Genomic DNA, 25874 nt, shown 5'->3' with positions numbered 1-25874 from the left:
CTAGACGCCACAAGAATGACTTGCTGCTGATGTCACTGAGGCCCCCCAAAAACAACCTACTGAAACAATTAAAAGGTTTCTTACAGTAAACTGCTGCGATGGATATTTCTTATTTAAGCCTCCCTGTTACAGGAGACTGCTTAAAAGCATGCTGCAGCTGGCATGCTCTAATAGCAACGAGTGACATATTCCTATAGTGACGGGAAGTCTGTAGAGTAACAGGGATGTCGGGGTCAGCTGCATGTTGGGAAAACAGGGAATCTGGTCGACTTTTTGTTTCTGACATTGCTCTAAAATTCCATCCACTCATCGCTTCTGTTAGCCTGCAACTGCTTGATGTTTTTGAGAGTGTCACGTTAGTTAATGCAAAGTTAAAAAAGGAAAGAAAGTGGCAACACAGTCTTTTGAATCCTTCAGGAAATTTGTCACAGTAGAGGAAGTGCGCAGGAGACACTTCAAAGGGTTCTTTTCCTGAAAGTACTTCTATGTTTTGAATTTCCTTATTAGAAAAAAAGAGCCCCGAGGAGCACAACAGCAACCACAACTGTCTTGATGAAAGGCTCAGAGAAACATCAGGCGGGTTATGTTGCTCTTCTCCCCCATCCCTGCGTCCTCCCCCACTTCCACTCTATCTGTACTTGATTGTACAGCCTCTTCTTGTAAAGAGAACAGCAGGCAATGCAAACGGCACACAGCTTAGCCTCATGTAAAATATATTTTGACATGTTCAGTGGATGAGAGCTGTGACAAGGACGAGAGACAATAAGCAATCCCAATATGTGGGGGGCGGGGCCAGAGAGTGTAATTACTGTGATATGCAGCCCCACTTTACCAGCATAAGCATACACCATCTGCAGGACGACTTACCCCTAAAACAATGAAATTCCATTCTGAAATGTTTTCCTTTACTCACTGAACTGCAGTCGCAGACAGTCAGTGGTGGAATAATACTTAAAACAGGGAAAGTGAATAACGCTTATCTTGTTCTGCTGAGAAATCTTGCTTCATGTGGATGAAGCAGTACAACAATACACGCATGAAACTGTGAAATGTGCAATTTAATTTATATTTAATTTGGAATATTAGGCTGGCAACATGTCCAGAGTGTACCCTGCCTCTTTTCCCATGACAGCAGGGATAAGCTCCAGCACCCCCATAACCATTAACTGGATAAGCTGAAGAAAAAGTATTTATGGATGGATAGATGAATGGATGGTTGGCAACACCAGTTAGGAAAAAATGTTATCAGATTTGACCTCTTATGACCTTATACGAAGGGTTTAAACAAAGTTAAAACTTTTAGATTGCCTTTGGTTTCAGATGTCAATTCAAAGCACTGCTTACAGTAAGAAACCATCAGCAATCTACAGGAGCTCTTTTCAGTCAGCTCTGTTTTGTCTGATACAGCACATCTGGCAGTCAGCCACACATCCATTGATCCTGCCTGACTGATCACTGGTGGGCGTGACTCGGTTTGGGAACCAAGTAGTTAGCCACCAGCCCGTAGTTTGACCAGCGGAAATGCCTCTTCTTGCCTAATTAGACCAGACGGGCCGGTCAAATCGTCACGGGCTGCATTTCACTAATTTTAATCCTTCCTACTCCCACTGTTCCTCTCTCGCCCCCCTCTCTCTTCTCTCCCCGCCATCTCCTTCCCCACCACCCCCTACAAATTCCCTTCGGACTAAATTTTCCACTTGGGATCAAAGATAAGGGAGACTATTCTCTGAGAGAGAACATGGTGAAGTAAAACTGTTTATGGCCTTCTGCTCGTCTCTGTGAGAGTCTGTTCTTTTTAATAGAGACAGAGACGAGGCAGCTGGAGGCTGCTGACCTCATGGGCAAAGAGCAGGGAGCAGAATAACTGAAATTAAAAACATGCAGAGTACAATCACTACCAGTCAATCTTTATGAGATGTAGGTTTATGATTTCTTTTTTTCCCACCGTCACAGAGCTGAATTCTACTCTGACAACATACTGAATGGTGTGGTAAACAGGATGCCTTACAGATGACAGACCTCCAGAAGTGCTTAGGCGTGTGTGTATGCAGGAATATCACACACATACAAACACAGACACACACAAACGGGAGGAGAGGAGAGCTGGGCGATTCAAAGACAATGTAATTGTTAACAAAATCAACGTGAATGGCATGCAAAGTAACTGCTCTAACACAGGTAACTACACCTGTTTACCACAAACCAGGTGACACGCATTAGCTTGTTCATTTTTATTCAGTTTGCTGTGTCACTGTCTTTACTTCAAATATCTGAATTCACATTAGGAAAGACCAATGCCAATCCTTCATCCCTCCTCAAGTCTCTGCGTTATACATAAGGTTAGATAACAGCTAATATGTACAGAGAAGCCAGTCCTCCACACCCTCCCTTATCCGACCTCTCCCTTCCTGGGCAGCAGCGATGGATATCACAGTTTAACTCCCAGTCAACAACCACACATCAAACAGTTATAGTAAGGCTGTTTAAGAACATCCCGATCTTTGTTTTTTTGTAATAAATCTTAAAAATATAAAATATCTGTGGAATAATCAACTTTTTTCCTAATAAATTGGAAAACACTGGAACATTTCTCACCATTTAAAATATGTACTGCTAAATGAGGAGCATAAGTAGCCAAACTGCTGATTTGTACAAATTGACACAAACATTGTAATTATTTTATTCTCCCAAGTCTTTATTTACATTTTTCCCAAAATAATTGTCGCTCGTGTCCAGAGCAAAGGGTTAGGGTTTAAGTTCAGGGCTAGAACTGTGGTTAAAAAAATCACATGACAAGATAAACAAGAACACTGACACAGCCTTTTATGGCTATACAAACACATAGCGCTCTAGCTAGCACCTAGCCTAGCTTAAAAACAGATTAAATCTCTGATTATGTCTAAAGGTGAAGTTAACTGTATCTCTTAATTAACCAGTGAACACATTGTACTGTATTTTGTTTGTCTAAAGTCATTAAAAAGTAAAGTTATATTTCAAGTTGTGGTTTTACATCTAAACACAATCATGCTAGCTGTGCTGCTATAATGCTATGTTGCATTACTTTTAAGTTAAAATAAGAAACCAGCTGCGTTACTGAAAACTCATCTAATCCTTGAAGTTTCTCTTTCACAACAACGCATACAGACAGACAGTTCCTACAATGGAAGAAAACAAATACTATTTTCAGTCAGCCACAACATCAAAACCATCTTCCTATATTCTGTAGGTTCTCAGCTCTGACTGTGAAAGCATAGACACAGATAAGGCCTGTTCCTTCACCTCTGACAGTTTGGAGGGGTAGTTCCACTGGTATAGGAGACTACTGTAGTCAGTGATGTGGTGCAGCAATATTTTAGGTGGATAGTATGTAACAAAGGTTGTTTCCCAGCAGAGCATTCCATTGTAAAGACATTTTTATTGTTCTTTGTTTCACCTGTCAGTGGTTTTAATGTTGTGGCTTACTGGTCTATGTCCACTCTAGAGTCATAACCAACCTATAACTCTGTGCGACCAACACCACAAGCTGTCCTTAAAAAGCTGATTTTACTTTTTTATTGCGTGTGCTGTTTCAAAGCCATCCTTTCATCTCTGAACTCATCCCCAAGGCTCTCCGCAGATAAAAGACAAGAGGACAGAGGGATGCTAGAGGAATGATGCTCGTCTTTGCCACATGCCTTCACCCCTTAGCTTTATGTCAGTCAGCTGCTGCCTGCCAAGGTTCCCTGCCTCAGCCTTCTGCGCCTTTCACATTCTCCCCCTCAGCATCACTCTGTCCATTCATTATGCCATACTTCCATCAATGACTCTTTCACAGAGCCAGCAGTGTGGTGTTCGAAGGAAGGCTCGCAGCTTACATTGAGGAATGCAAATGAACAGGCTTCTTTTTAGAACGGCTCCTGAGATGTCTGCTTTTATAGAGATACTGTCATGTACCTATACCTTTATTTGAGGTAAAAGTTAATCATAAAGTAACATTACCTTTCACTGTTATGCTTTATAAACTTGTGATATTTATTTAGCACGTCGTTAAAAAAACAACAAAAAAAGAAGTCTATTTCATGTTATTATCACTCCCATGATCCTCTTCAGCTCAGAATGTGACAGCATTATGTTTGGACAACCCCAAAGAGTTTCCTTAATGTCATTTATCATTTCAGTGCCTGGGAACTGGCTTAATGAGTACATGCAAATGCATTTAATTTAGTGACCTTAATAGGAGTCAAGTTTACAGCAATTAATATCTGTATCCATCTAAGTTAGACCTCTCCCCAATCCTTGCTCTGGCCATTCAGAATATGTAATTTTTGTTCTTATGAAATTGTTCTTCTAAAAAAACAAAGACAATAATCATTCAAATGACACGTCAAAAACTATTCACATTTAAAAAAGACTAAAAGTCATTTTTATCTTTCTCCAAAACACAGTGTTGGGTAGACTTGGGGTTAAGAAGGGATGCTAATAGTAATTATTCTCACAAAAAATTCATGTGTTGTTTGTTTAGCCATAAGTCCAAAGCCCCAAAACTCCTCAGAAAACTGAACAAATATTTGGGATTTTTCTTTGAAAAGCTGCTGAAGTAGCCTTCACCTCAGTGTTAACCCCGTCTTTGCAATCAGGGGACAGGAATCTTGTTTTTCCACAAAACATCAGGGTTAGGATGAGGACAGTTGCCAAAGTATTTGCTGTCAATCAAGCCCTAAAAACTGGGCTCTCTGACACAACCAGCTGCCACTAATTCTACAATTGGATGCCATGAAATGTGAATAACACACATCATGGAAAACTGGCATTTATCCTTGTTGTGTGCAGTTTTTTGTGAAACATTAAGTAACATAAAAATTTCCTCTGTATTGTAATTTTTGTGTTTAGCGATACAGAATTTATTTTTCTCCATCTAAGTCAAGCCTGAAACTATTTCCTTTGGCGGTCGATCCTTACCTTTGCCTCGCACTTCCTGTGGGTGGCTGTTTTGCATACTGAGAAAAACACGTCAAGTGGGAGGGGGAAAAGAAAACAAAGGTTAGGATTAGTGACCTTACAGTTGTGTCCAATTTCTTTCTTTGGTTTTATTTTTAATAACAACAAAATTAGTGGGAGAAAGTCAACACAGGAGCACTCTCACCTCTGCAGAAGGAGCCCACGTTATCGACGCTCTGCCGACACACACTGCACTGCCGCTTCTTCTTGAAAGTCTTCTCCTTGAAGACGTGGGGCTCTCCTTTGCCTGCCTGCTCACAAACACACACAGAACAAAGGTTTACACTGTATTACATGCCTAATACTGGACTAGACATGCTACTGTTAGAAACACTTAAGAGTCCTTGTTTAACCTTCATCCAAGAGTTTCGACTTGGCAGACGTTCAATGTTTTCAGTCAGTCATCCTTACACCAACTATAGCAGGGGTGTCGAACTCCAGGCCACGAGGGCCGGGGTCCTGCAGGTTCTAGACATCCCCCTGGGTCAACACACCTGATTCAAATGATTAGGTCGTTACCAGGCCTCTGGAGAACTTCAAGACATGTTGAGGAGCTGTGTTGGATCAAGGACACATCTAAAACCTACAGGACACCGACCCTCGAGGCCTGGAGTTCGACACTCTTGAATTATAGTCATTTCACTGCAGCGTCCAGTGTAAATTAATTAATTAGAGACAAATAAAAGATCAAATAAAAGTTGGGTGAGTAAGTTGGTTATAACAGTAGCAGAAGCTTAAAGTTTTAACATGCAGACTTGTGTATGAATGAAGGTGCTTCTTTTACTCCCTTTGCCTCTCAAACTTCTGTTCTGGTTGTGTAACTGTCTTCCAGTAATAATCCATGAGATTCCCGCCCATAACCAACTCTAATCCTTAGTGTGTGTGTGAAGATTTGTGAAAAGAGAGGGGAAAAAGCAAACGTATCGAACTAGACAGCTAATTAAAGTGAAAGTACAAGAAAATCCCATCTTTTCTTTCTTACATTTCCAAGTGTACATGTATGTGTGTTTGATTTCATGCGTGTGTGCCAGTGTGGGTACATTAATGTGTGTCGTGTTGTCATTTCCACCCACGGAGTCTTTGTTTCTCAACATGGGATCAAATCTGCATATGACTCTGTGGAGGTTTGCAATACGAATCCATGGGCCAAGTGTGAGGATTGCTGCATAATGGGTCTTATCTGACATCAAATACGAGTCCCTCCCCCCCCACACATACACCGAACACGCACCAGTGCTGTCGTCACCCAGAGTAAACAGCTATATTTAAGAAAGCAATCGTGCTGCTAACGTGTCCATAACGTGTCCATAGCCTTGGATAATTAAAGTGATACAGAGACAAAAAGGGTTTTGTTGCCTCTGCTTGTGCTTTTACTCCTTGGCAACAAAGAAAGGGAGCTGTTTGCACACTTCTTCCATTATCCTGCTTCCCTGGCTCTGTTCTAGGGACCGGACAGTGTTTGGACAGCTGCCTCGCCTGGCATCACCCTCGTGCCTGCTGTGTGCAGCGGCTGCTGGCCTGCTGCTGTACAAGTGTACTGCGACCGCAGCACCTTGGATGGTGGAGGAGGATAGGGTGGGTGGCTCAGGGGCTGGTGTATGTTATATAATAACACATGGCTGGAAAAGCTCATCTTGCCAGTACTTGTGGGTGACGTATCATTTTAAATGCTGGGACTTTTTATTTTATTTGACTCATATGGTCTATTCTTGTTGGTGCTTTTATCACATTAGCAGACCAAAATCCACTCAGATTTCATTACAGTTTAGCATCATCTTATCTAGTCCTGTTTTGACGTATCTTCTGACTTAATACAATGTTGAATACAACAAACGCTCCTTTGCCTTTCCTCGTGACCAGTCTTGCTGCCTTTATGTAATGCACGTTCTATTTCTATTGCTTCGCAGTGACATTCAAGCCCACTGACAAAGCAAGTTAGTTAAACTCCTCCTGGACTTTAGCATGCATCTATAAAAGTATGCAATAGACCTTTAAAATATACATTATTGTACACAAGGGGGCCTACACTGAAATTTAAAAAAGCAACTAGTTACTGTCAGCTGAACCACAGCGGTGATGTGGGCTGAGAAATAAACACACTGAGGAAAGGCTGGCAGCATTCTTCCTGTTCCAGACACAATCAAGACCACTATATAGTCCCACCACAGGCAATCATGGTCAGACAGTGATACGGGGCTCTGCTACTGAATTCTTTGTTAAGGTGTTTAAAAAGCCTCTCTCAGGCGAGAGGACCTGAGGGTAAAAGCATGAAAACCAAGAAAGTGTAACAAAGGCAACACAATATGGTGATTCTATATGCAGAATAACCTCTGTGTAACAAGAACAAGGGCAATGAATGGATACCAAATGTTTGAAGTGTGCCATTTGCTTGGTTCCAATGTCCTTCTTCAAACTTGGAAGCAGTTGTTGACCAAGCAATCTCATCCCAAGGATCATTTAGTAGAACAAACTCATGCTTTAAGCCAACACGGATGAAAAGTCTTTCAAGCACTATGTAAAACATGACCATCTGCAAACTCATTACCCATGTGATCACAAGCTTCAGTCATGGTACCAAGTTGACTTGAAGTGAGGTGGTTTTGCACGCTGTAATTATTATGACTCGTCTGTTTGCTGTTAAAAGCAGCAAATAACTGCTGTTTCATTAGAGCCCACAATAGATGGCACCATATGCCTCCAACAGAAGAGACAAAGATAATAAATAGTAATCGAAAAGTTAAATATGTGTAATATCTTACTGTAAAAATGATGTTCTTTTACAGTTGCACACAGCAGCTGCTACTTTTGTTTATTAGCCAACTTTCCTTAAATCAACACTACAAGGATGCAGAGGTGGGCGATTCAATTCAAATATCAATCTAATCAATATCAAAGCCAGTAATGATATCATACTTTCTATCCAGTCCAGGATGTAACCCACTGAATTGTGTGAAATTAATTATGTTTTAGAAATGAAACATTATGCATCAGACATACTCTAAAAATCAGCTGTCACACGTCTGTTTTATCGATGTCCTATAGCAGCGGTCCCCAAACTTTTTTTGCACCACGGACCGGTTTATGTCCAACAATGTTTTCACGGACCGGCCTTTAAGGTGTTTTTTCTAATAAATTCAACAAAATAAAACCAGTACCGGTACCCAAAAATAGAAGATTTATTCATAACACAAGGGAAAAGACCCAGGAAAACCGAGTTAACAATAAAATAGATTAAAAAAAAGAAAAGAAAGATAAAACATAACAACAAAAACCCTGAAAACCATGAATTTCACACCTGAGCCGGGTACCAAACGACTCACACACCGGTATCGGTACGTGGCCCGGAGGTTGGGGACCGCTGTCCTACAGAACATTCAAACAACAGAATATCACCCAAAGTGCTTTAGAGACAGGCATGTTTACATTCCAGGTCTCCATAAAACCCCAAATAACTAAAAGCTGAAAGGTCTGTTTTTTTTTCAATAACTAATTATCATGGAAACAGATTTAGTGGTCATTAAAATGTGTTCAGAATTTCCAATAGTGATTCATCTCATAAATCGTGACACACTGCTCCCTTTCCTACATAAGCTGGTTAAAAGTATGACACAAATGACACAAAGCAGCATACAGGTACGCCGATGCTAGCTGGCTAACATGCTAACTTGAGTTGATGCTTCTGGAACACAAGGCTAATATTGCTCCATAACACTCAGTAACCTGTTGATAATTTTTGGTATTTTAAAGAATGTTTTAATCTCAAATTAATAATCCCACATAATGAAATTTGGTAAAGGTACAGTCAGTCATTTTTTGAGGCTTATTTAATAGAAAAGAAAAATGTTATATTTGCTTTCTTAAATAAACATTGAATATATAGAGTATATAGGAAAATACTAGCTAATGTAGCTGTTAAGCTAAATGTTTTATACTGTGTTAGCAAGCTCAGTTTAGCCCCTTTATCTTTCCTTACCCAAAAAATGAGTTTAAAATCACTTAAGAAGATGGTTTGTATGTTAAACAATATGTTGAGGCAGTTTCAGGATATGACAGATACTGCTTTACCTGACTCCTCAGAGATACAGTGTATCTTGCTAATAACATTAGTGTTCTGCTCTATGTAGCGCCTTAATTATTGTGACAACTGTGTTTAGCTACTATTTAACAAAAAAAAAAAAAAAAAAACTTGTCTAACCGAGCTTAGTACGTCTATTTTGACAGTCACAATCTAAAACAATATTACAGATTAAATTTGCTTTTACCTACATAATATCAGCATTTTCCTAAGCTCTGAAGTTTTTCTTTATTTTCGATGGCTCTTCCAAGTTGGGAACTTATATCTCCCATTATTCAACAACAAATGACTGCATCGTAGGAAAGAGCTAAGCATTAGCCAAAAGCATTAATGTCCATCTGTTGTTAGCATCTCTTTTTCATGTATTTGTAAGACATGCCGCTGCACTGATGGAAAGCTGTGTGCAAACTGAGTTCAAAACTCAAATCTCCTGAAACATTCCCGTCAGCTCAACTTGGGAGTCCAGCAGAGGAAACCACAGTGAAGGAGGTTTACAACTTTGTGTAGGATTACAACAGAAAACAGCTGGTAGAGTCTGAGTGCATGAGCACTAAAAACAACCTGCGATGCAGAGCCTGGTCCCCAGGATAGCAATTACTGTCACTGCTGCACTGGATAAAAAACATCTTCCTCTGGTAAAGCATGTGTTATCCACCATTTAGTACTCAGAGCCCCTAAAGAAACAACTTGTTAGAGAAAAGAACCACAAAACTCTCTGAACGTAATAATAATAATAATAATAATAATACCACCAAATCGATTGACTCCGTCTCACTATAGATGCTCATTTTAATCATCACAGTTACTGATGGACAAACCCTTATATGAATAGGCTACATGTGGCCATTCAAGCTCCAGTCCTAACCAGCTGAGGCCTGTCTACATTTCCAAAGCACTAACAGAAGTTGCAAACATCTACCTGAGACCTCAAGAGGAAAAACTTTGCTCACACATACACACTCACGTGCAGACGTGTATCCCTGCAGACAGCTGGAGAAAACAGACACACGTCCGCTCTCCTCTTCCCGTCCCCGTGTGCTGCAGGAAAGACCCCACCTCCCCCTCTGCAACATCTGCTACGCACAAGTGGGTCCTTTTTCTAATATTTTTAGCCTTTTGGCAGAATAAGGAACGGGGAGTTTAATGTTGTCAAAGAGATGCTTTCTAACCAGAGCTCCCTCCCCTTTCTCACTGCACCTCCTGTCCACCACCACAGAACAGTAGCTGGATTGAACGAGGGAGGGGTTGAACACACAAACAAGACATGAACACAGGCCTACAAATGTAAAAACAAATGCGCACATAGAGCAAGCCATTTGCAGCCACACACACACACCCACACATCTCTGGAAACTCTCTTGCCCCTACCCTTTCGTTTCTTACTAAAAATAGTCTTGATATTTGGACAATGATGGGCATTGTGTGGGAGTGGTTCATTCCTGACAGCAGGACTGGTGACTGTGACCTCGGCATCAGATGCAGATGGCCTCAGTAAGAGGACAGATTGAACATGCCCCAGAGGGGGAAAAGTCTTCCTAGTGCTTTTAGATGAAATGGGATTTTTGTCTTTACATCTTTAAATCATTATTAAAGCCTTTTTGCTGCACATGACATCTGCACTAGAAAAAGGAGCAGGTGTTTCAGAGTATAATCTGGAAAGTACCCGCAGATACGCCTGGGTTTTCAGTATTACTTGTACATCAGTGATTTTAATCTGATAGACTTAGATTGGTTCCTGGACTGTATTCACCAACCCCAACAACACATTCATTGATTTAAACTGCTTTTCTAATGAGCTACAAAAATGAATGTTCATCATTAATTTTGCCATACTTGCAAATCAATTAATAACTGGGACTATATAAAAAGACTGTAAAAGAAAGCCAACTATAGCATCACCAGATAATTTGGTGTTGTTATAGTGACTTAGAGCAGGGGAGTTAACAGGTTTAGAAAATCTACGACCTAGAGAAACAAAAAACAAAAAGTAGAGGCAACCATTTTTAATATTTAGTGTTGTTTTTGAAGGAGGAGTGTAAGTTTAAAATTTAATTTGGTGATTTACAGTCGACTCAAATGGAAGGGTCTATAAACAAGGAATTCAGGCTTGATGCTCAATACTAATAAAAACAGTTCTCAGCATCTAGAGTCTATCTGGAAACTCAAATAAGTTCATTTTTCAACTTAGAATTATACACACAATACCCCATAATGACAAAGTGAATATTCTTACTTGAAAATCACAGCCTTTGCCATGACACTCATAGTTGAACTTAGGTACATCCTATTTTTACTGATCATCTTTCACATATTTTCTACAACTTGGTTGGAGTCAATCTGTCAAATTTGGTTAATTGGACATGATTTTGAAAGGCAGAGTGGCCTTCATCATGCATAACTGGAAGAAGTTTGGTCTCTTCCGAGAACTGGCCATGCTGCCAATTTTTGAGTGATCGAGATAGAACGCAAGGTGACCAAGAACCAGATGCTTCCTCCACAGGACAACCATTTCTGCTGCACTCCACCAATCGGGCCTGTATGGTAGAGAGGCCAGACAGACACCACTCCTCAGTAAAAGGCACACGACAGCCTACCGGGAGTTTGCCCAAAGCCACCTGAAGGACTCTCAGACCATAAGAACCAAAATTCTCTGGTCTGATGAATCAAAGGTTGAACTCTTTGGCCTCAATGCCAAGCATTATGTCTGCAGGAAACCAGGGACTATTCATCATCTGACCAATACCGTCCCTACAGTGAAGCGTGGTGGTCGCAGCATCATGCTGTGAGGATGGTTTTCAGCAGCAGGACCTGGGAGACTAGTCAAAGTTGAGGGAAAGATGAATGCAGCAATGCACAAAGACATCATTGATAGCAACCTGCTCCAGAGTGCTCCGTTCCTTGGTCTGGGGCAAAGGTTCATCTTCCAATAGGACGACTACCCTAAGGACGCAGTCAAGAAACAAAGGAAATGCTTTGGGACCGCTCTGTGAATGTCCCAGAGCCCAGACTTGAATATGACTGAACATCTCTGGAGAGATCTGAAAATGACTGCTCATCCAGCCTGGTGGATCTTCAGAGATTCTGCAAGGAAGAATTGTAGAAACTGCCCCAAAATATTGGGATCAAGCTTGTAGCATCTTACTCAAAAATAATGAGCCTGTAATAGCTGCCAAAGGTGCTTCAACAAAGTACTGAGCAAACACTATGATTACTTATGTGCATGTTGTTTTTGTTTTCATTTTTAATACATTTTCAAGAATTTCAAGCAAATGCATATTTATTTATTTATTTATTTTGGGGGGGGGGGGGGGGGGTTTGAGGTGAAAAACAAATATAATCCATTTTGTAATAAGACTATAACAAGACAAAATGTGAAACAAGTAAAGTTTTCTGGATGGACTGTACCTCTCTTTATGGTCTATCAGATTATGAGTTTACCTTACAAAACACAATAACCCAAATTTGTTCAATTGTGGGCATCTAGTATTTACATTATGTTCATTTTATGCACCAGATCACACGGCTTAATGGTCGGTTTGTGACTAACTGTAAACCTAAATCCAACCCTCTACTGAGAACATCTCATGGGTATCTGAGTTCCTGCTTCTTATTTGTTGGCATCAAAGCCTGCATGTGTTATAAGCGCGTGTGTGCATGCATGTGTCCGAAGGGTGGGACAGGCAGTGGAGGGAACAGAGTGACTCCCTGTTCCAGAGGTGATGTCAACATGCTGCCATGATACACTTCCGTTCTCTTGTGGAACTCCTGCTGCAAGCGTACACACAAACACAGAAAGGTCTTATTGCAGCAAAACCACCAACACCCTTTGTTGCATTTGCTAAATAAAAATGTTACCCTTGTACTGCGATGTGGCCTCAGCCAGTGCACGACATTAAGGGATGTAAAGTATGCTGCCGTAGTTCCAGATCTGACACTTGTTTAAGAATCCCTGTTGCAACATCTGCTAGAGTATAAAGGAGTCACTTAGATTCATCCTGTGTTTACGGTGAAGAATTTTCCAGGTGTGAGTGACTAGCTGTTACTGCGGCTTTATATCCAGGGGAACGTGAACCAGCTTCTGTTTCAACCTCTTGACTTGGCAGTGGCCAGGAGGTGCCGCAAGCACACAGAATGTGTCGTTCCTGGGCCTTCAAGCTTCTCAGTTACACCCAGTAATTATAAATATAGTATAGCTGCTGTACACTGAAAACAACCACAGCACTGTACTGCTGGTCACTGAACATCTCCACTAGAGCAGCCGGCTTACATGCTTACACCGAGACAGTTATTTGAACAAGCTACTCAAGTTTTTCCAGAATGCTGGAATGTTTTTTTTAAAATCACCAGCTTCCTCTCTGATCTGATCGAAATGCAGCCCGACTTCCACTTATCTGCACCGAATATAGTTCACACAGGAGAAAAGTGACCAAAGGAAAGGTCGCACAATGTTATCTTGTTATTAATGCGTGGCTGTTTCCCTCATGTTGCAAAGGAAGATAGGAACTCTGACAAGCAGGAATCACGATGTGGAGCCAAAGCTAATTGTATGAACAATCATCAATCACCTGTGTGCACACTATACCTTGCTTTTGAGTTTGCACGATGAAGCCTGTGTGACAGATTTTTGTTCACAGCATCCCTGCAAACACACATGCATAGGCTCCGCATTGGCTCATTGCCACGAGACTGAAAGCGGCAAATTATATTCGCCTGAGTGATTTAAGCCTACTCCAGTGTGAATACAAGAAATGAGTTTTTATTAAAATAAAGACGGTATATTCCACTGGATAGAAATCATTGTAAAACAGTCATTTTGTGAGTCATGAATGAAGAAAAGCAAGCAAAAGGAAAGTCAGACTGAAGGTCCCAGTTGCATTTCCAGCTGTTGTTCTTGGCCAATTTATGTTGACACAGCTGGGAATACACTGGGAATTCATTTTTAATAAAATCTATGTGCTTTCCTCAAATTCTTTTAACTAGTTCACGTTTAGAAAGTAAACCTTCAAATACTTTAAATACTGATTTCATTTAACTTCAAAACTCAACGGCGCACATGGTTGAACAGGACAGTATAACTCTGCAGCTGTAAAACGACAATCAAAATTGCATGTCCACACTGGGACATGCATTGGTGTATGGAGCGCACATCAAGCAGGGAGCAGACACTGAAAAACACAGGCTGAAGAAAAGTTCAAGCTAGTTTTTTAACCAAAATGACAACAACAACACTTAAACCAATTTTTGTTGTTTGTTTTGTTGTTTTTTTGGAATTGTGTTGTTTCCGGTTTGTCCTGTTTACCCAAGAAAGTTGGGAAAGTATGGGACAGCTTTTCAAATGAAACGAAAATGTACATTGCTTTTAAAAAAGCATCACGTATACTCAAGATCAGGTATTCCCCGGCTATTTATGTGTGCAGACTCTTAGATATTGCTAACCCTTAAGACTTCTACAGTGCTGACGGTGCCATTTCTTTGGAGCTGCTGTAGTAGTACAGTTCCCATTCTCAGAGGTGGACACCGGACCAGCAAGGGTGGCAGTCTTGCCGCAACAATACCAGTTGCACTGTAAGGGACTGTACAGTGTAAGGAAATCACTGCTGTAAGGAAAGACAGCTTTATGTTCTACAGATTGTGGATGGAACTGGAAACTACTGGGCCCTCTGACCAACACCAGTAGGCAACGTGTGAAGTGTCTTGCCCAAGGACACAGCCGGGGCTCGAACTGGCAACCTTCCGATTACAAGACGAACTCCCAACCCTTGAGCCACGGGCCCCGAATAATTCCTGGCTGGCGCTGACGCAGAAGCGGTGGGGCTATGTGGGGTGGGGGGACTAAATGCGTCACATGACCCTATTCAAGACCATTTTATGTCCGTTTAATGAAGTGCGACACATCAAGAAACTTCCCTGAGAAAAGCACAAAGTCCCCGAAATCACTGAAACTTCAATGTTGACTCAATAGCTAAAAACATTAGCGAACATGTGACTGTCAGAGAGCACGCGCAGATAGGTATGTCAAAGGTGTATTGAAACTCTTAATGAATCCCACAAACTTATTAGTTACCGACTTTCTAAAAAAAAAACCACATAAATAAAAATAAAACAGTCTACAGACGAAAGTTAACGTAATTTTACATCTAAGCCAGTCAAATTGTCAAAAGTGCGCAACTGCTCAGCCAACACATGTGCATGAAAACCCAGCATCATACACCCACCCAAAACTCCTCCGCGCACACTTACACTGCAGATACTGACTATTAAATCATCAGGAGATCGATGAGCCAAGACAGACTAGATCAGACCCTCGAAACTTTCTTACCAGGGCTTTAGTAGACCTTCTCCTCTTACCTTGCTCATTTTCCCGCTAATCATATCCGCAGGCTTAAAGGCTGCCCCTCATTCTCAGGAAGGCCATCAATAACATGGCCTGGGACTATGAGATAACTTGTTTTCTTTACTCCGGTCCACCCTCTCCAGAGCTGGAACTGCGGGGTGGAGCTGCAAAGCGGGGGAAAGCGTGTGTGGAGTACTATTACTGGAATTTGTAACCCCCGCTGATTGGTCGGTTTCTGGAGGGGAGCGTAAAGATCCTAACTCCCGATTGGCTGAATTAAGCATATTAATATTTCCATTAGAAGCTCTGGAGTGATTGAGGTGTTTAATCCAGACCGCAAATTACAATTCAAGCTGTTTATTTGATCAAATAGTGCATATTTACTGATTATTAAGGCATTAATACGTTTGATTAGGTCGAGTAGTCAGGGCCTACTTGTCATTCAGTATACGAGACTGAAAACTAGGGGTGATAGAGCTTTTGCTACTGTGGCCGCCAGACTGTGGAATTCCCTTCCTCAGGACTTACGATCCGCTGATTCATTGATTACTTTTAAAAAACAGCTAAAAACACATCTTTTTAAAACTGCCTTTTGCTAACTTTGTTTGTATTTTGTCTTTTTAATCTGTTATATCTTGTAAAGCACTTTGTGATCTCTATCTAGAAATGTGCTATATAAATAAAATTTTACTTACTTACTTACTTACTTACTTGATTAATAACAAGCATATAAACAAGCAGAACATGAATGGAGACAAAAATGAATATCATCTACACACAGTTTACATCAGTACGGTTGTAAATGTGTGCAGTTGAAAGGGTTTAAATCTAATCGAGTATTTCTGACACATACGCGAGTGTTGCAGCAGTATTTTTGCAAGCCTTGGCTCTTTGTATTTTTAGCTCTTCCAGCTTAATAACTGTCACATTTCCTGCACTTTACTTGGACCTAAAGTTGTGGTTGTGCTGTCAACCTTTTCATATCCTGAGGGTTATTTTAGCAATAAATACACAGATCAGCATTTCGCCAGTTTGACCTTTCTTTGCAATGTAAACACGCGGATATGCATTGTGCAAAAACGTTCTTATCAATCTTTTTTTCTTTCTAAAAACAAATCCAACCCAGCCTACTGTTTAAAAGTTTCTTTCTTGACTTGAAATGTGTCTGTGGTCAGCACCCCTGTGCCCCACACTAAACCTCCCTGCGCACCAGTATCGACTCAGCTGCTAAACAGTAACTCGTGTGTTAGTAGCGGCACCTAGTGGCCAAACAAAAGAAATACAGCAGGTGAGCCAGCTTCTTTTCCAGGTATTTTATGAACATAACGTGTTTGCAGCTGAGAAAACGCAGGGTGTCTTTTGTTTCAGTATTTGAGCTTCTTATTCAAGCTTTCTTTCTCTTTGTGTGTTTTCTTTTTGTTGTTTTTGGCTTGTTTTTTGTATTAAACCTCAAAAGGAGACCGAAGTCTGGTTTTGTGTGGTTCTAAATCTATTTAAAACAGGAAAACAACCAACTTTCTGGATTACACCCCATACATGCCCATATATTCTTATATGTGGATTCCTCTGCCCTAAACTGTAATCCATAATATTCTCCTGCCTGAGACTGCAAATCCAAACAGCATCATGTCTGCCCGCTGCCTCAGTCCTGTAGTCGCTTCCATATATGTTAGAATGACATTCAGGTATTAAGGCTGTGCAGTATATCCCTACCAATCAGTGCAGAATCCAACTGTGAGTCATGACATGTGCTACAACCCCTCCAGTCACCCACCTACCTACACAATCACCAACTAAACAGCACGTGCAATTCTATTAGCTCATATTCCAAGAATTTCATAATAGAAAGTGAGGATTGATTTTTTTTAGTGGGGGTTCTTGCAAAGTTTAAATATTTGATAGATTTTCAGCTCCCTCTCTTTGGAGGGAGGTGAGGAGGGAAAGAGGAGGAGATGGAATAAGAAGTGAAGAACAAAGCAGTGAGGTGAAAAAAGGTAGACTAACAAAATGTCGAGGGATCATGAGAGACAGGAAACTGGTGCTTGGGATTGGAATGAGGGGTCGGGCAAAGTGGGGGGGGAGGGTCATGTTGGGGGAAAAGATGGAGAGGAGAAAAGAGGGGGATGAAACAGAAGAGGTGAATTCTAACATTTCTGGCAAACACTCAAACAAATCAGCAAGCTTTTAATGCAAGGTGCTGCACGCGTTCGTTTGACCTGCAGAAGGACAGAATTTTAGAGGCTTGATCATACTCGGAGGCAAACGAGAAAAACGGGGGAGCCCAGGCAAGAGGAAATGAAGGGAGGAGGAGGCTAGAAAATGGGGGCTGTGTGGCAAGACGATGGATTGTGTAAGACAGTGCTAAGCCAAGGCCTGATAAGGTGCAGCTGTTGAAGGAGCTAAAGAGCGAGACACAGAGATCCCGAAGACTCGAAAGAGCACGTGTTTGCATTTATTGCGTTGATGAATTCAATAAAATCCTATCTGTCAGCCAGAGCTGCTTAGACATTTGTGGAACTTACCCGAGAGTCGGGCATCAACATTTTTGTGTGGAAGCTAAGAAAATATTTTGTGCATACTTTGCTGGGAGGTGTTTCTTTAAAGGGTGGTGTTGGGATTTGTTGGGGACTTACTGAGGGAGGAAATGGTTTATGTCTTTCCCATTTTCCCTCCATCAGCTTTCATCTGCATGACCACTATGCACAAACACGCGCGCACACATACACACAAAAAGGCATTCCTCAAAGCCTGCGCAGAGTTTGGGACAGATCATTGTTTGCAAGCCACAGCAATCTAGTCTACGACAGCCACCCCCTGAGCCCGGACTTTACACAGGAACTTACCTTTTTCCTTAAAGGCAGGAGTGTGACAATTCTATTTCTCCTCTATTCTTTTCCAGTCTATTCTGGGTTTGGGGGGTGTCTATATTTAACCCCAACCAGTCATTGTTCCTTCCCCTGTTGGGTGTGTGTTTGTAGTGAATGCCTGTGGCTCACAGCCTCTGTATTGGTCATGGCCAATCTAAACTTTGTTGCTCATGAGAAATTATAGGGAAGCTACACAAATACATATAAAAGTGTTGTTGCAATGCCAGGTTTATATATACAGTACTTCAACAGCCAACAACACACACAAGAATAAAAATAGTGTGATTGCATTTTTTTCTCAGAAGTTGACCCCCCTCCCCCCAGTCTGGCTGAAAAAAACAAATTAAATTACTCACTCTCAACTGCGAGGGTTATATCTGATTGTTTTTACAATCTTCCAAAATAGGCAGTTTCATATTTGCACCATTGCCCCTCTGTAATTGCACAATATGAACTTCATTTGATACACTTCATTTGACCTTGTGGGTTGAGTTGCACCATTTCAAAAAGCTACTTTTTGTTACATGTCAGATGGAGTACTTCTGTCAAGAATCCAAAAGAGGACCCAAATGCATACAGAGAAACTGAATGAAAAAATGGTTTATTTAATAAAAAAGGTGAAACCAAGATACCGCAATAAAATGTGCGCAGGAAACAATAGCTCAAACAGGGAGTCCAACAAAGACACTGGGACTGACAAAATAAACTACAAGAACTGAACATAGGACTGACTGGGAAATCAGTCACAGATGAATAAAACTTGTTCTTAAGAACAATTGTACATCTAGTAATGAAACTATTACTTAACAAGAGCACTCAGAGAGCACGACTCCTTCTGAATCTCCTTCCTTATAACTTCGACCTTGGCCCATCATCCCAAGCTGTTATTGGTATCTACCATCACATAAAATGTGAACATGATATATCTTGAAACCTGTTGATGTCAGACTGCTAACAAATACACAAACAAGCAGAATGGATTACATACTCTGTCCCATCAGGGGGAGAAAAAGCCGTCAACCAAGCTGTTTTAGCTAATTAGCCTACAGGCCAGTCTTCAATCTTCCTTTTATTTCAAATATTGTGAAAGTCTAGTTTTAAAATAGCTAACTGATCATATGCAGGTAAATAATCTAACAGTGGACTGCGCTGCAGTGGTTTGAATCATATCTATTTAATAGACTCCATTTGTTAAATCCAAGGTTAATTGTGGAGTTCCACAGGGTTTAGTGCTAGGAACAATTCTATATACATTAAACATGTTTCCCCTAAGAACTATCATTAGAAGGAATCGCATGAAATTTTAGTGCTATGCAGATGATACTCAGCTTAATCTATCCATGAAGCCAGATGACACAATGGCTTCTTATCATTTACTCCGTTATAAATGCAGAATTAAATTTAAACTCCTTTACCTCACATATAAGGTCTTGAATGATCAGACCTAATCTTAAAGACCTCATAGTACCATATTACCCCAACAGAGCCCTTTGCTCTCAGACTGCTGGCTTACTCGTGGTTCTTAGGATATTTAACTGCAGAATGGAGGCAGACTTCAGCCTTTAGGCCACTTCTTTGTGGAACCAGCACAGTGGTGTGGTGGTTAGGACTGTTGCCTCACAACAAGAAAGTCCTGGGTTTTAATCCAGGGTCTTTTTGTGTGGAGTTTGCATATTCTCCCTATGTCTGTGTGGGTTCTCTCTAGGTACTCTGGTTTCCTCCCACAGTCCAAAGACATGCAGTTAGTGGTTAAGTTAAATGGTGATTCTAAATTAGCTGTAGGTATGAATTGCTGTCTGTCTCTCTGTGTTAGCCTTGTGACAGACTGGCAACCTGTCCAGGCTGCCCCCACCTTTGTGCTATTGCAGCTGGGATAGGCTTCAGAATTCCCAGAATCCTGAATAGGATAAGCGGGAGAAAATGGATGGATCTCACTGAGTGCTTGGTCATGGGGGCGTTGTCTGATTATTGAGGTTTTCTCTCTGTTATTATAGGGTATTTACCTTTTGGCTGTTGGACATGGACATAATGTGTAGACTCTCAGCTTTCATTTGAGGGTATCCACATCTAAATTGGATGAAGGGTTTTGGGGTTTCAGCTCCTTAACATGTTCCACCCTCTTTTTAAGGGGACCAAAGGTAATTGGACATTGGACTCAAAGGCTATTTCATGGGCAGGTGTGGGCAGCTCCTTTGTTATGTCATTATGAATTAAGCAGATAAAAGGCCTGGAGTTGATTTTACGTGTGGTGGTTGCATTTGGAAGATATTGCTGTGAATATACAACATGCGGTAAAAGGAGCTCTCCTTGCAGGTGAAGCGAACCATCCTTAAGCTGCAAAAACAGAAAAAACCCATTCGAGAAACTGCTACAATATCAGGAGTGTTAAAATATACAGTTTGGTACATCCTGAGAAAGCACTGGTGAACTTCAGCAATGGAAAAAGACCTGGACACCCACGGAAGATAACAGTGGGGATGATCGCAGAATCATTTCCATTTTGAAGAGAAACTCTTTCACAACAGCCAGAAGCAGCCAAATGAATTCTGAGGTGTTCAGAGAGATACTGTCTGCTCAAATCCAGCTTAATACACTCAGATTGATTGGGGGGCGTTTCCTAATACAGATAGACAATGACCCAAAGCACACAGCCAATGCAACCAAGGAATTCATTAAAGCAGAGCAGTGGAATATTCATGAATGGCCAAGTCAGTCGCCTGATCTTAACCCAATTGAGCTACATTTCACTTGGTGAACACTAAACAGCAAAGCGTTAAAAAGGAGGAAACAAGGGATCTGGTGATGTCCATGAGTTCAAGAAATAAGGCTGTCATTGCAAATAAAGGGTTTTCAACCAAGTGTTAGAAATGAAGATTTTATTTTCAGTTATTTAATTTGTCCAATTACTTTTGAGCCCCTGAAATGAAAGGATTGTGTTAATGCAATTGTTTTGTTCAACCCACTGAATTAAAGCTGAAAGTCTGCAACTCAACTCTATCTGAGTTGTTTCAATTAACATTGATTGTGGTAATGTACAGAACAGCAATTTGAAAAAAAAAAGTGTCTGTCCAAATATTTATGGACCTAACTGTAAATAACACCGAATTATATGAAAAATCATTCCTACATTCTGAAGGTTGTGTCATTTATGTCATATAAGTGGAACCTGAACAACATGTTCCTCAGCTTTGTTTTGACCTAATATGAAATTGTTGTGTTTAGGAAGGTAAATACTGCACCGGGGAAGACAGGACCCTGTGAACACGGATACGTCACTGTCATTACAGTTACTTCCTGAGTATTTGTGTCTGTTTGGTTTCACTCAGAACCTAAAATGATATTTGGCTACATCAGTGGGAAACTTGGCCTGCTGGTGTAGCTAGGGGAAAAGTCAGAGGACCACCAAGTCATTAGGAATCACTCTCCAGGAACCATGAACATTGACAACAGAATTCCCTTGAATCCCTGCAAAAGGTACTGAAATGAAGGGTAGGAATCATAGACTAACTAAAGAAACAATACTGATGATATTGTCCTCAATAAAAGAGGTTTCACAATAAAGCAACTTTATGTTGTATCACATTAACTGAAGAATTAAAAAATACTACTAAATTGCCAGTATATGTAAAATATATGTGATAACGATGCCTGTGCATTAGCTATTGTATTGCAAGAGGAAGTAACATGATATGTCATCTAAATGCACTGTTCAACACCAAACTGAAATATTTCACTGTGGACCAAAGTAGCTGACAGACTGTTGGTTTGTAGTCATGCTGCTAACGTGGCTCAAAGAAACCCTGCTTTTCCCCTTCTTTGTCAAAGGAAGCTGACACAGAGTACATGTCATATTAGATTTAACTCCCAACTGATTTCATTAATGACTCTCAGACTCTGTCCCTTGGCTGTGCCTGTGGGTAAATTAAACACATCTTTATCAAGACACCTGCCAAGATAATAAGACATTTAACTTTCAGCACCAGTATGCTCTAGCATGCAATCACAACACACTATGAGACAACTCAGAAAGGTAATTTTATTATATGGAAATCATGCTGCTCAGGATCATCACACAACAACAGTGCTTGCTGCTTTGCTTTTTTTCTAAAGAGAACCACATGTACTGCTGACTCTCGCTGCCAGGAGTTGTTTAGTTCAACAAATCATCTTTAGAATGTTGTTTATTGACGCTGAGCTACTCTCAAGATCTGCAACTGTCCAATAATCGCTGGACGAGGAGGTCAATTTGGCTCTGTCGAGTATTTTTGGAGCATTCTGAGCACAAGTGAATGAGAATCTGAGAACTACATGTGGACCATAATATTTTTTGTTGCTAAGTGTTTCCAGTAAGTACTTGGCATGGGTTTGCTTAGGAATGTATATGCGTGATTCTTGCCAGAGTATAAAGGCATTAAAACCTCATTTATATTCGTCAGGCTCTCACACATAGTTGCATCTGGACTGCAGTACCCGTCACATGGATGCTAGTTCAAATCTGAAAGTCCCCAAGAAGTGAAAAACAAGTTTATATATATAAAAAAAAATAGACCATAAAAATAGATAAGGCAACTACATCCTCCTACTCCTTGGATAATTGGGATCTAGCTTGTTCCCACACCCATGCAGTGGGGTCAGTCACAGCAGGATGACGTAATCCAGAGGGCTCCACATTCCCACGCTGCTCAGCATGTGATATGGAGCCACTGGGACCAAAAGCTTGTACACACATGCACAGATGCAAAACAAAAGGGGATGGATGCATGCAACCCAGCAGACTTGGGCACTGTAAACAAGTGTTTGAATCTGCACGAGCCCCAGCATGATATGAACTAGTGATCAGAGATCAAGCTTCTCTGTGGCCCTTTAAGATCCCCCCCCCTACAGCCAGCTAGCCTGCCTCTGTTTACATGATGGTAACTCCCAAGCAGTGGAGGCTATCACAAAAGTGCTATTGTAGCTGCACAGCTTGAAGATGCCAGTGTCATCCTCATCATCTTTTAAGACAAGTCACACACACACACACACACACACACACACACACACACACACACACACACACACACACACACACACACACACACACACATACAGAGCCTCCTTGTAGGGAACCAATATAAACAGCCACTTTTCCTATCTTTGGATCAGCACGTGTCTGTGACTCAATCAACAAACATTTCACTGTGGTGCAACACTAACGTTGCAGTTCACATTGACCTTTGACCCCTCTGCTTGCCAGTGGGTTTTAAAAGTATAACAAGTGAAGAGCCCTTGTGCTGTTCTGAGAGGGAACTGCAGTAGGATGCTAAAATTATTAAATCGGCATACTAATAATAATAATGATGATTTTATGCTGTTTTGTTGTTTCTGTGATCAGAAAAACATGTTATGTGTGTGTAAAAAAGGTAAAGAGGCCATGGTTCTATGTGTCTGCACTAAAGCTACATGCTAACTGGTGCATGGTGAAATGACAGTATGCTGATGTTTAGCAGGTGTAATGTGAACCTGTCACTATAGGCAGTTTAATATTTTCTCATTAGCACAAGTTCAGCATATAGCTGAGGTAGGCTGCTATATTATTAGCTACAGTAGGCAGGTTTTTGCTCATGAATGCCCTCCTATTGAAAAGTAAGGGGCTAATCAAAATGATTACAGAACCTGTTTAGTATGATCCTAATATTAGTGACAGAAGAAAGGGCCTGTCGTTTTTCAGGGATGTTAGGATTCATCCTTAAAAGAATAAGATAAATATTTAACATTTGATATATTTTAGTCTGGGTCAAAATGGAAACCGTGATTTAGCAACATTTGTTGGGATACTTTAGTGGATAAGTAGAAACCTAACCTAATTTTAAGTTAGAAATGTAATGGACGTTAAGATTCATCCTCAGATGGCCATGGATATTTGTATCAAATAAATATTGAAGTAATAAGACATTTTAGTCTAGACCATGGTGGGAATAAGAAACAGACTAGAACCAAGCTACCGTAGTCAGAAATCTCTGCATTGTGACACCTGACGTCTTGTATATGATCTAGGAAGGGCATGCTCACAGAGATTTATGTACAGTTTCATGAACATCACCACACTGACCTTTGTAAGTCTCATCCTGCCACTCTCACTCCTCTCCAGGCTCCTTTTCAGAGATGAGTTTCTGACCACTGGCACCGGTTGCACCTCTTCCTCCCCGCACCAGTCTGAACTCAGGACGCAACCCATATAGGTGGACAGGGTCCTGGACTTGGGGTTGTTTTTCACCTCCTCTCACTCTCTCTTCCTTCTGTCCTTCCTCCACCTCCTCCACTTTCTCTCCGTGTCCTCGTCCCCTCGTCCTCTAAACAGGCTCCAGGCTCCCTGGGTTCCTGGGCAGCTGTTTTTGTCAGCTGGAGAGGAGGAGACGGAGGCCCTTCCCCTTTTCCTGGCTCTTGATCAGCCCTGCTCCGGGGACAGAGGGAAGGATACACTCTGCCCCTCTCTGCTCACTTTAAAAACACCTCTCTCTCCAACTCTGTCCTGCTGCTTGTGGACTCCCCATTTTTCCTGCCTCCGCCCCCTCTCACTGCTCCTCTTTGTTTCCCACACGCAGTTGCAACCACTCAACTTTCTTGAGCACACCTAGGCCTCCAATTTTTCACCCTATTTCTTTGTGCCACTCAATCACACTCTTCACATCCCTCTGCTCTGTGCTCTCACTCTTGATCACTGTTCAGATATGAAGACTCAATGTTTCATCTTCCCATCTTGTGAAGCTCCTCTGTTTTTTCCTTATGCCTCTTCTTTCCTCTTGTTTTTTCCCTCTTGTTGTTTTGCAGTCCTCCCATCCCAAGAACACGTCTCTCCCTTCCTTCTTACTCCCATTCCTCCTTCTTCTACCTCTTCTGCCAGTGTTGCCTCACTCTTACATATACAATTACCTCTCTGTTCTTACCCCCACCCATCTCTCCTTCTTAGCTCCCCTCTGTTTCCTGCTCCCAGATACAGACAGACTCTCCTTAGCCAGTGCAGCACATTGTTGGTATTGTCCAGAAAACAAGTAAGAAAAACCCTCTCAACAGTGAGGGCAGCTGTTAGGATGCTGCTGTGCAATGTAGTGATTCAGAGTGCTCTTAGCTTTTGTTAGACTGAGCCTTTCCTTGTTTATGATGCAGGACCCTGTCTGTTGAAACTGTGAGGCAACATTGCTTTTCCCACATAATGCAAACCAACTAAATGAAGGGATGTCAGATATATTATGCCATCATCTTACTCATATTACTAGAAAAATCTTTGCATCTTTGCCTGTTTTTCTTCACCTACCTTAACAACCATGCTGAGCTTGACATCACTGAGATCGTTGCTGTCTGTGGTTTCCCCCTACAGTGACTACCTGCTCCCCTCTGTATAGGGGGAAGGGGACCAATACACACACACACGTTTTCTACTTTTGTGAGAACATTTATTGACATGAGTATATTCTCACGGCTAAGGCCTTACCTTTACCCTACCCTGAGCCTTAATTATAACTTTACAAGCACGTTTGCACTCTCCAACACGCCTTCAAAGTGTGAAAAATGTGACCTGGCCAGAAGGTTTGAACTTTATAGTATTTAGCCAATCAGATTGTCTAAACTTAAAACTGCCTCT

The 25874-nt window shown here is 41.2% G+C and overlaps 1 protein-coding gene across 5 annotated transcripts in view; it reads right to left on the bottom strand.

Moving 5' to 3' along the window:
* Positions 1-24696, bottom strand: part of tns2a (tensin 2a) — a 63402-nt gene extending 38706 nt beyond the window's left edge. For 3 of the 5 annotated variants that reach the window (XM_085343995.1, XM_085343996.1, XM_085343997.1), the window contains exons 1-3: positions 24345-24696; positions 5123-5228; positions 4939-4976 (exon numbers count right to left, since the gene is read on the bottom strand). In XM_085343995.1, coding sequence (XP_085200121.1) covers positions 4939-4976; positions 5123-5228; positions 24345-24470 — 270 coding nt within the window. In that variant the 5' untranslated portion in view covers positions 24471-24696. Of the gene's footprint in view, positions 1-4938; positions 4977-5122; positions 5229-10016; positions 10136-15400; positions 15755-24344 lie in introns of those variants that run through there. The other 2 variants (XM_085343999.1, XM_085344000.1) reach the window with 2 other exon arrangements.
* Between the last annotated feature and the right edge of the window lie 1178 nt (positions 24697-25874).

The sequence above is a fragment of the Diplotaxodon limnothrissa genome, linkage group LG20, assembly GCF_057381915.1.
Source record: "Diplotaxodon limnothrissa isolate DT_005_m linkage group LG20, D_limnothrissa_male_GT1.1, whole genome shotgun sequence".
Classification (NCBI taxonomy): domain Eukaryota; kingdom Metazoa; phylum Chordata; class Actinopteri; order Cichliformes; family Cichlidae; genus Diplotaxodon; species Diplotaxodon limnothrissa.
Note: the sequence above shows the minus strand (reverse complement) of the source record. Positions and strands in the feature narration are given on the sequence as shown.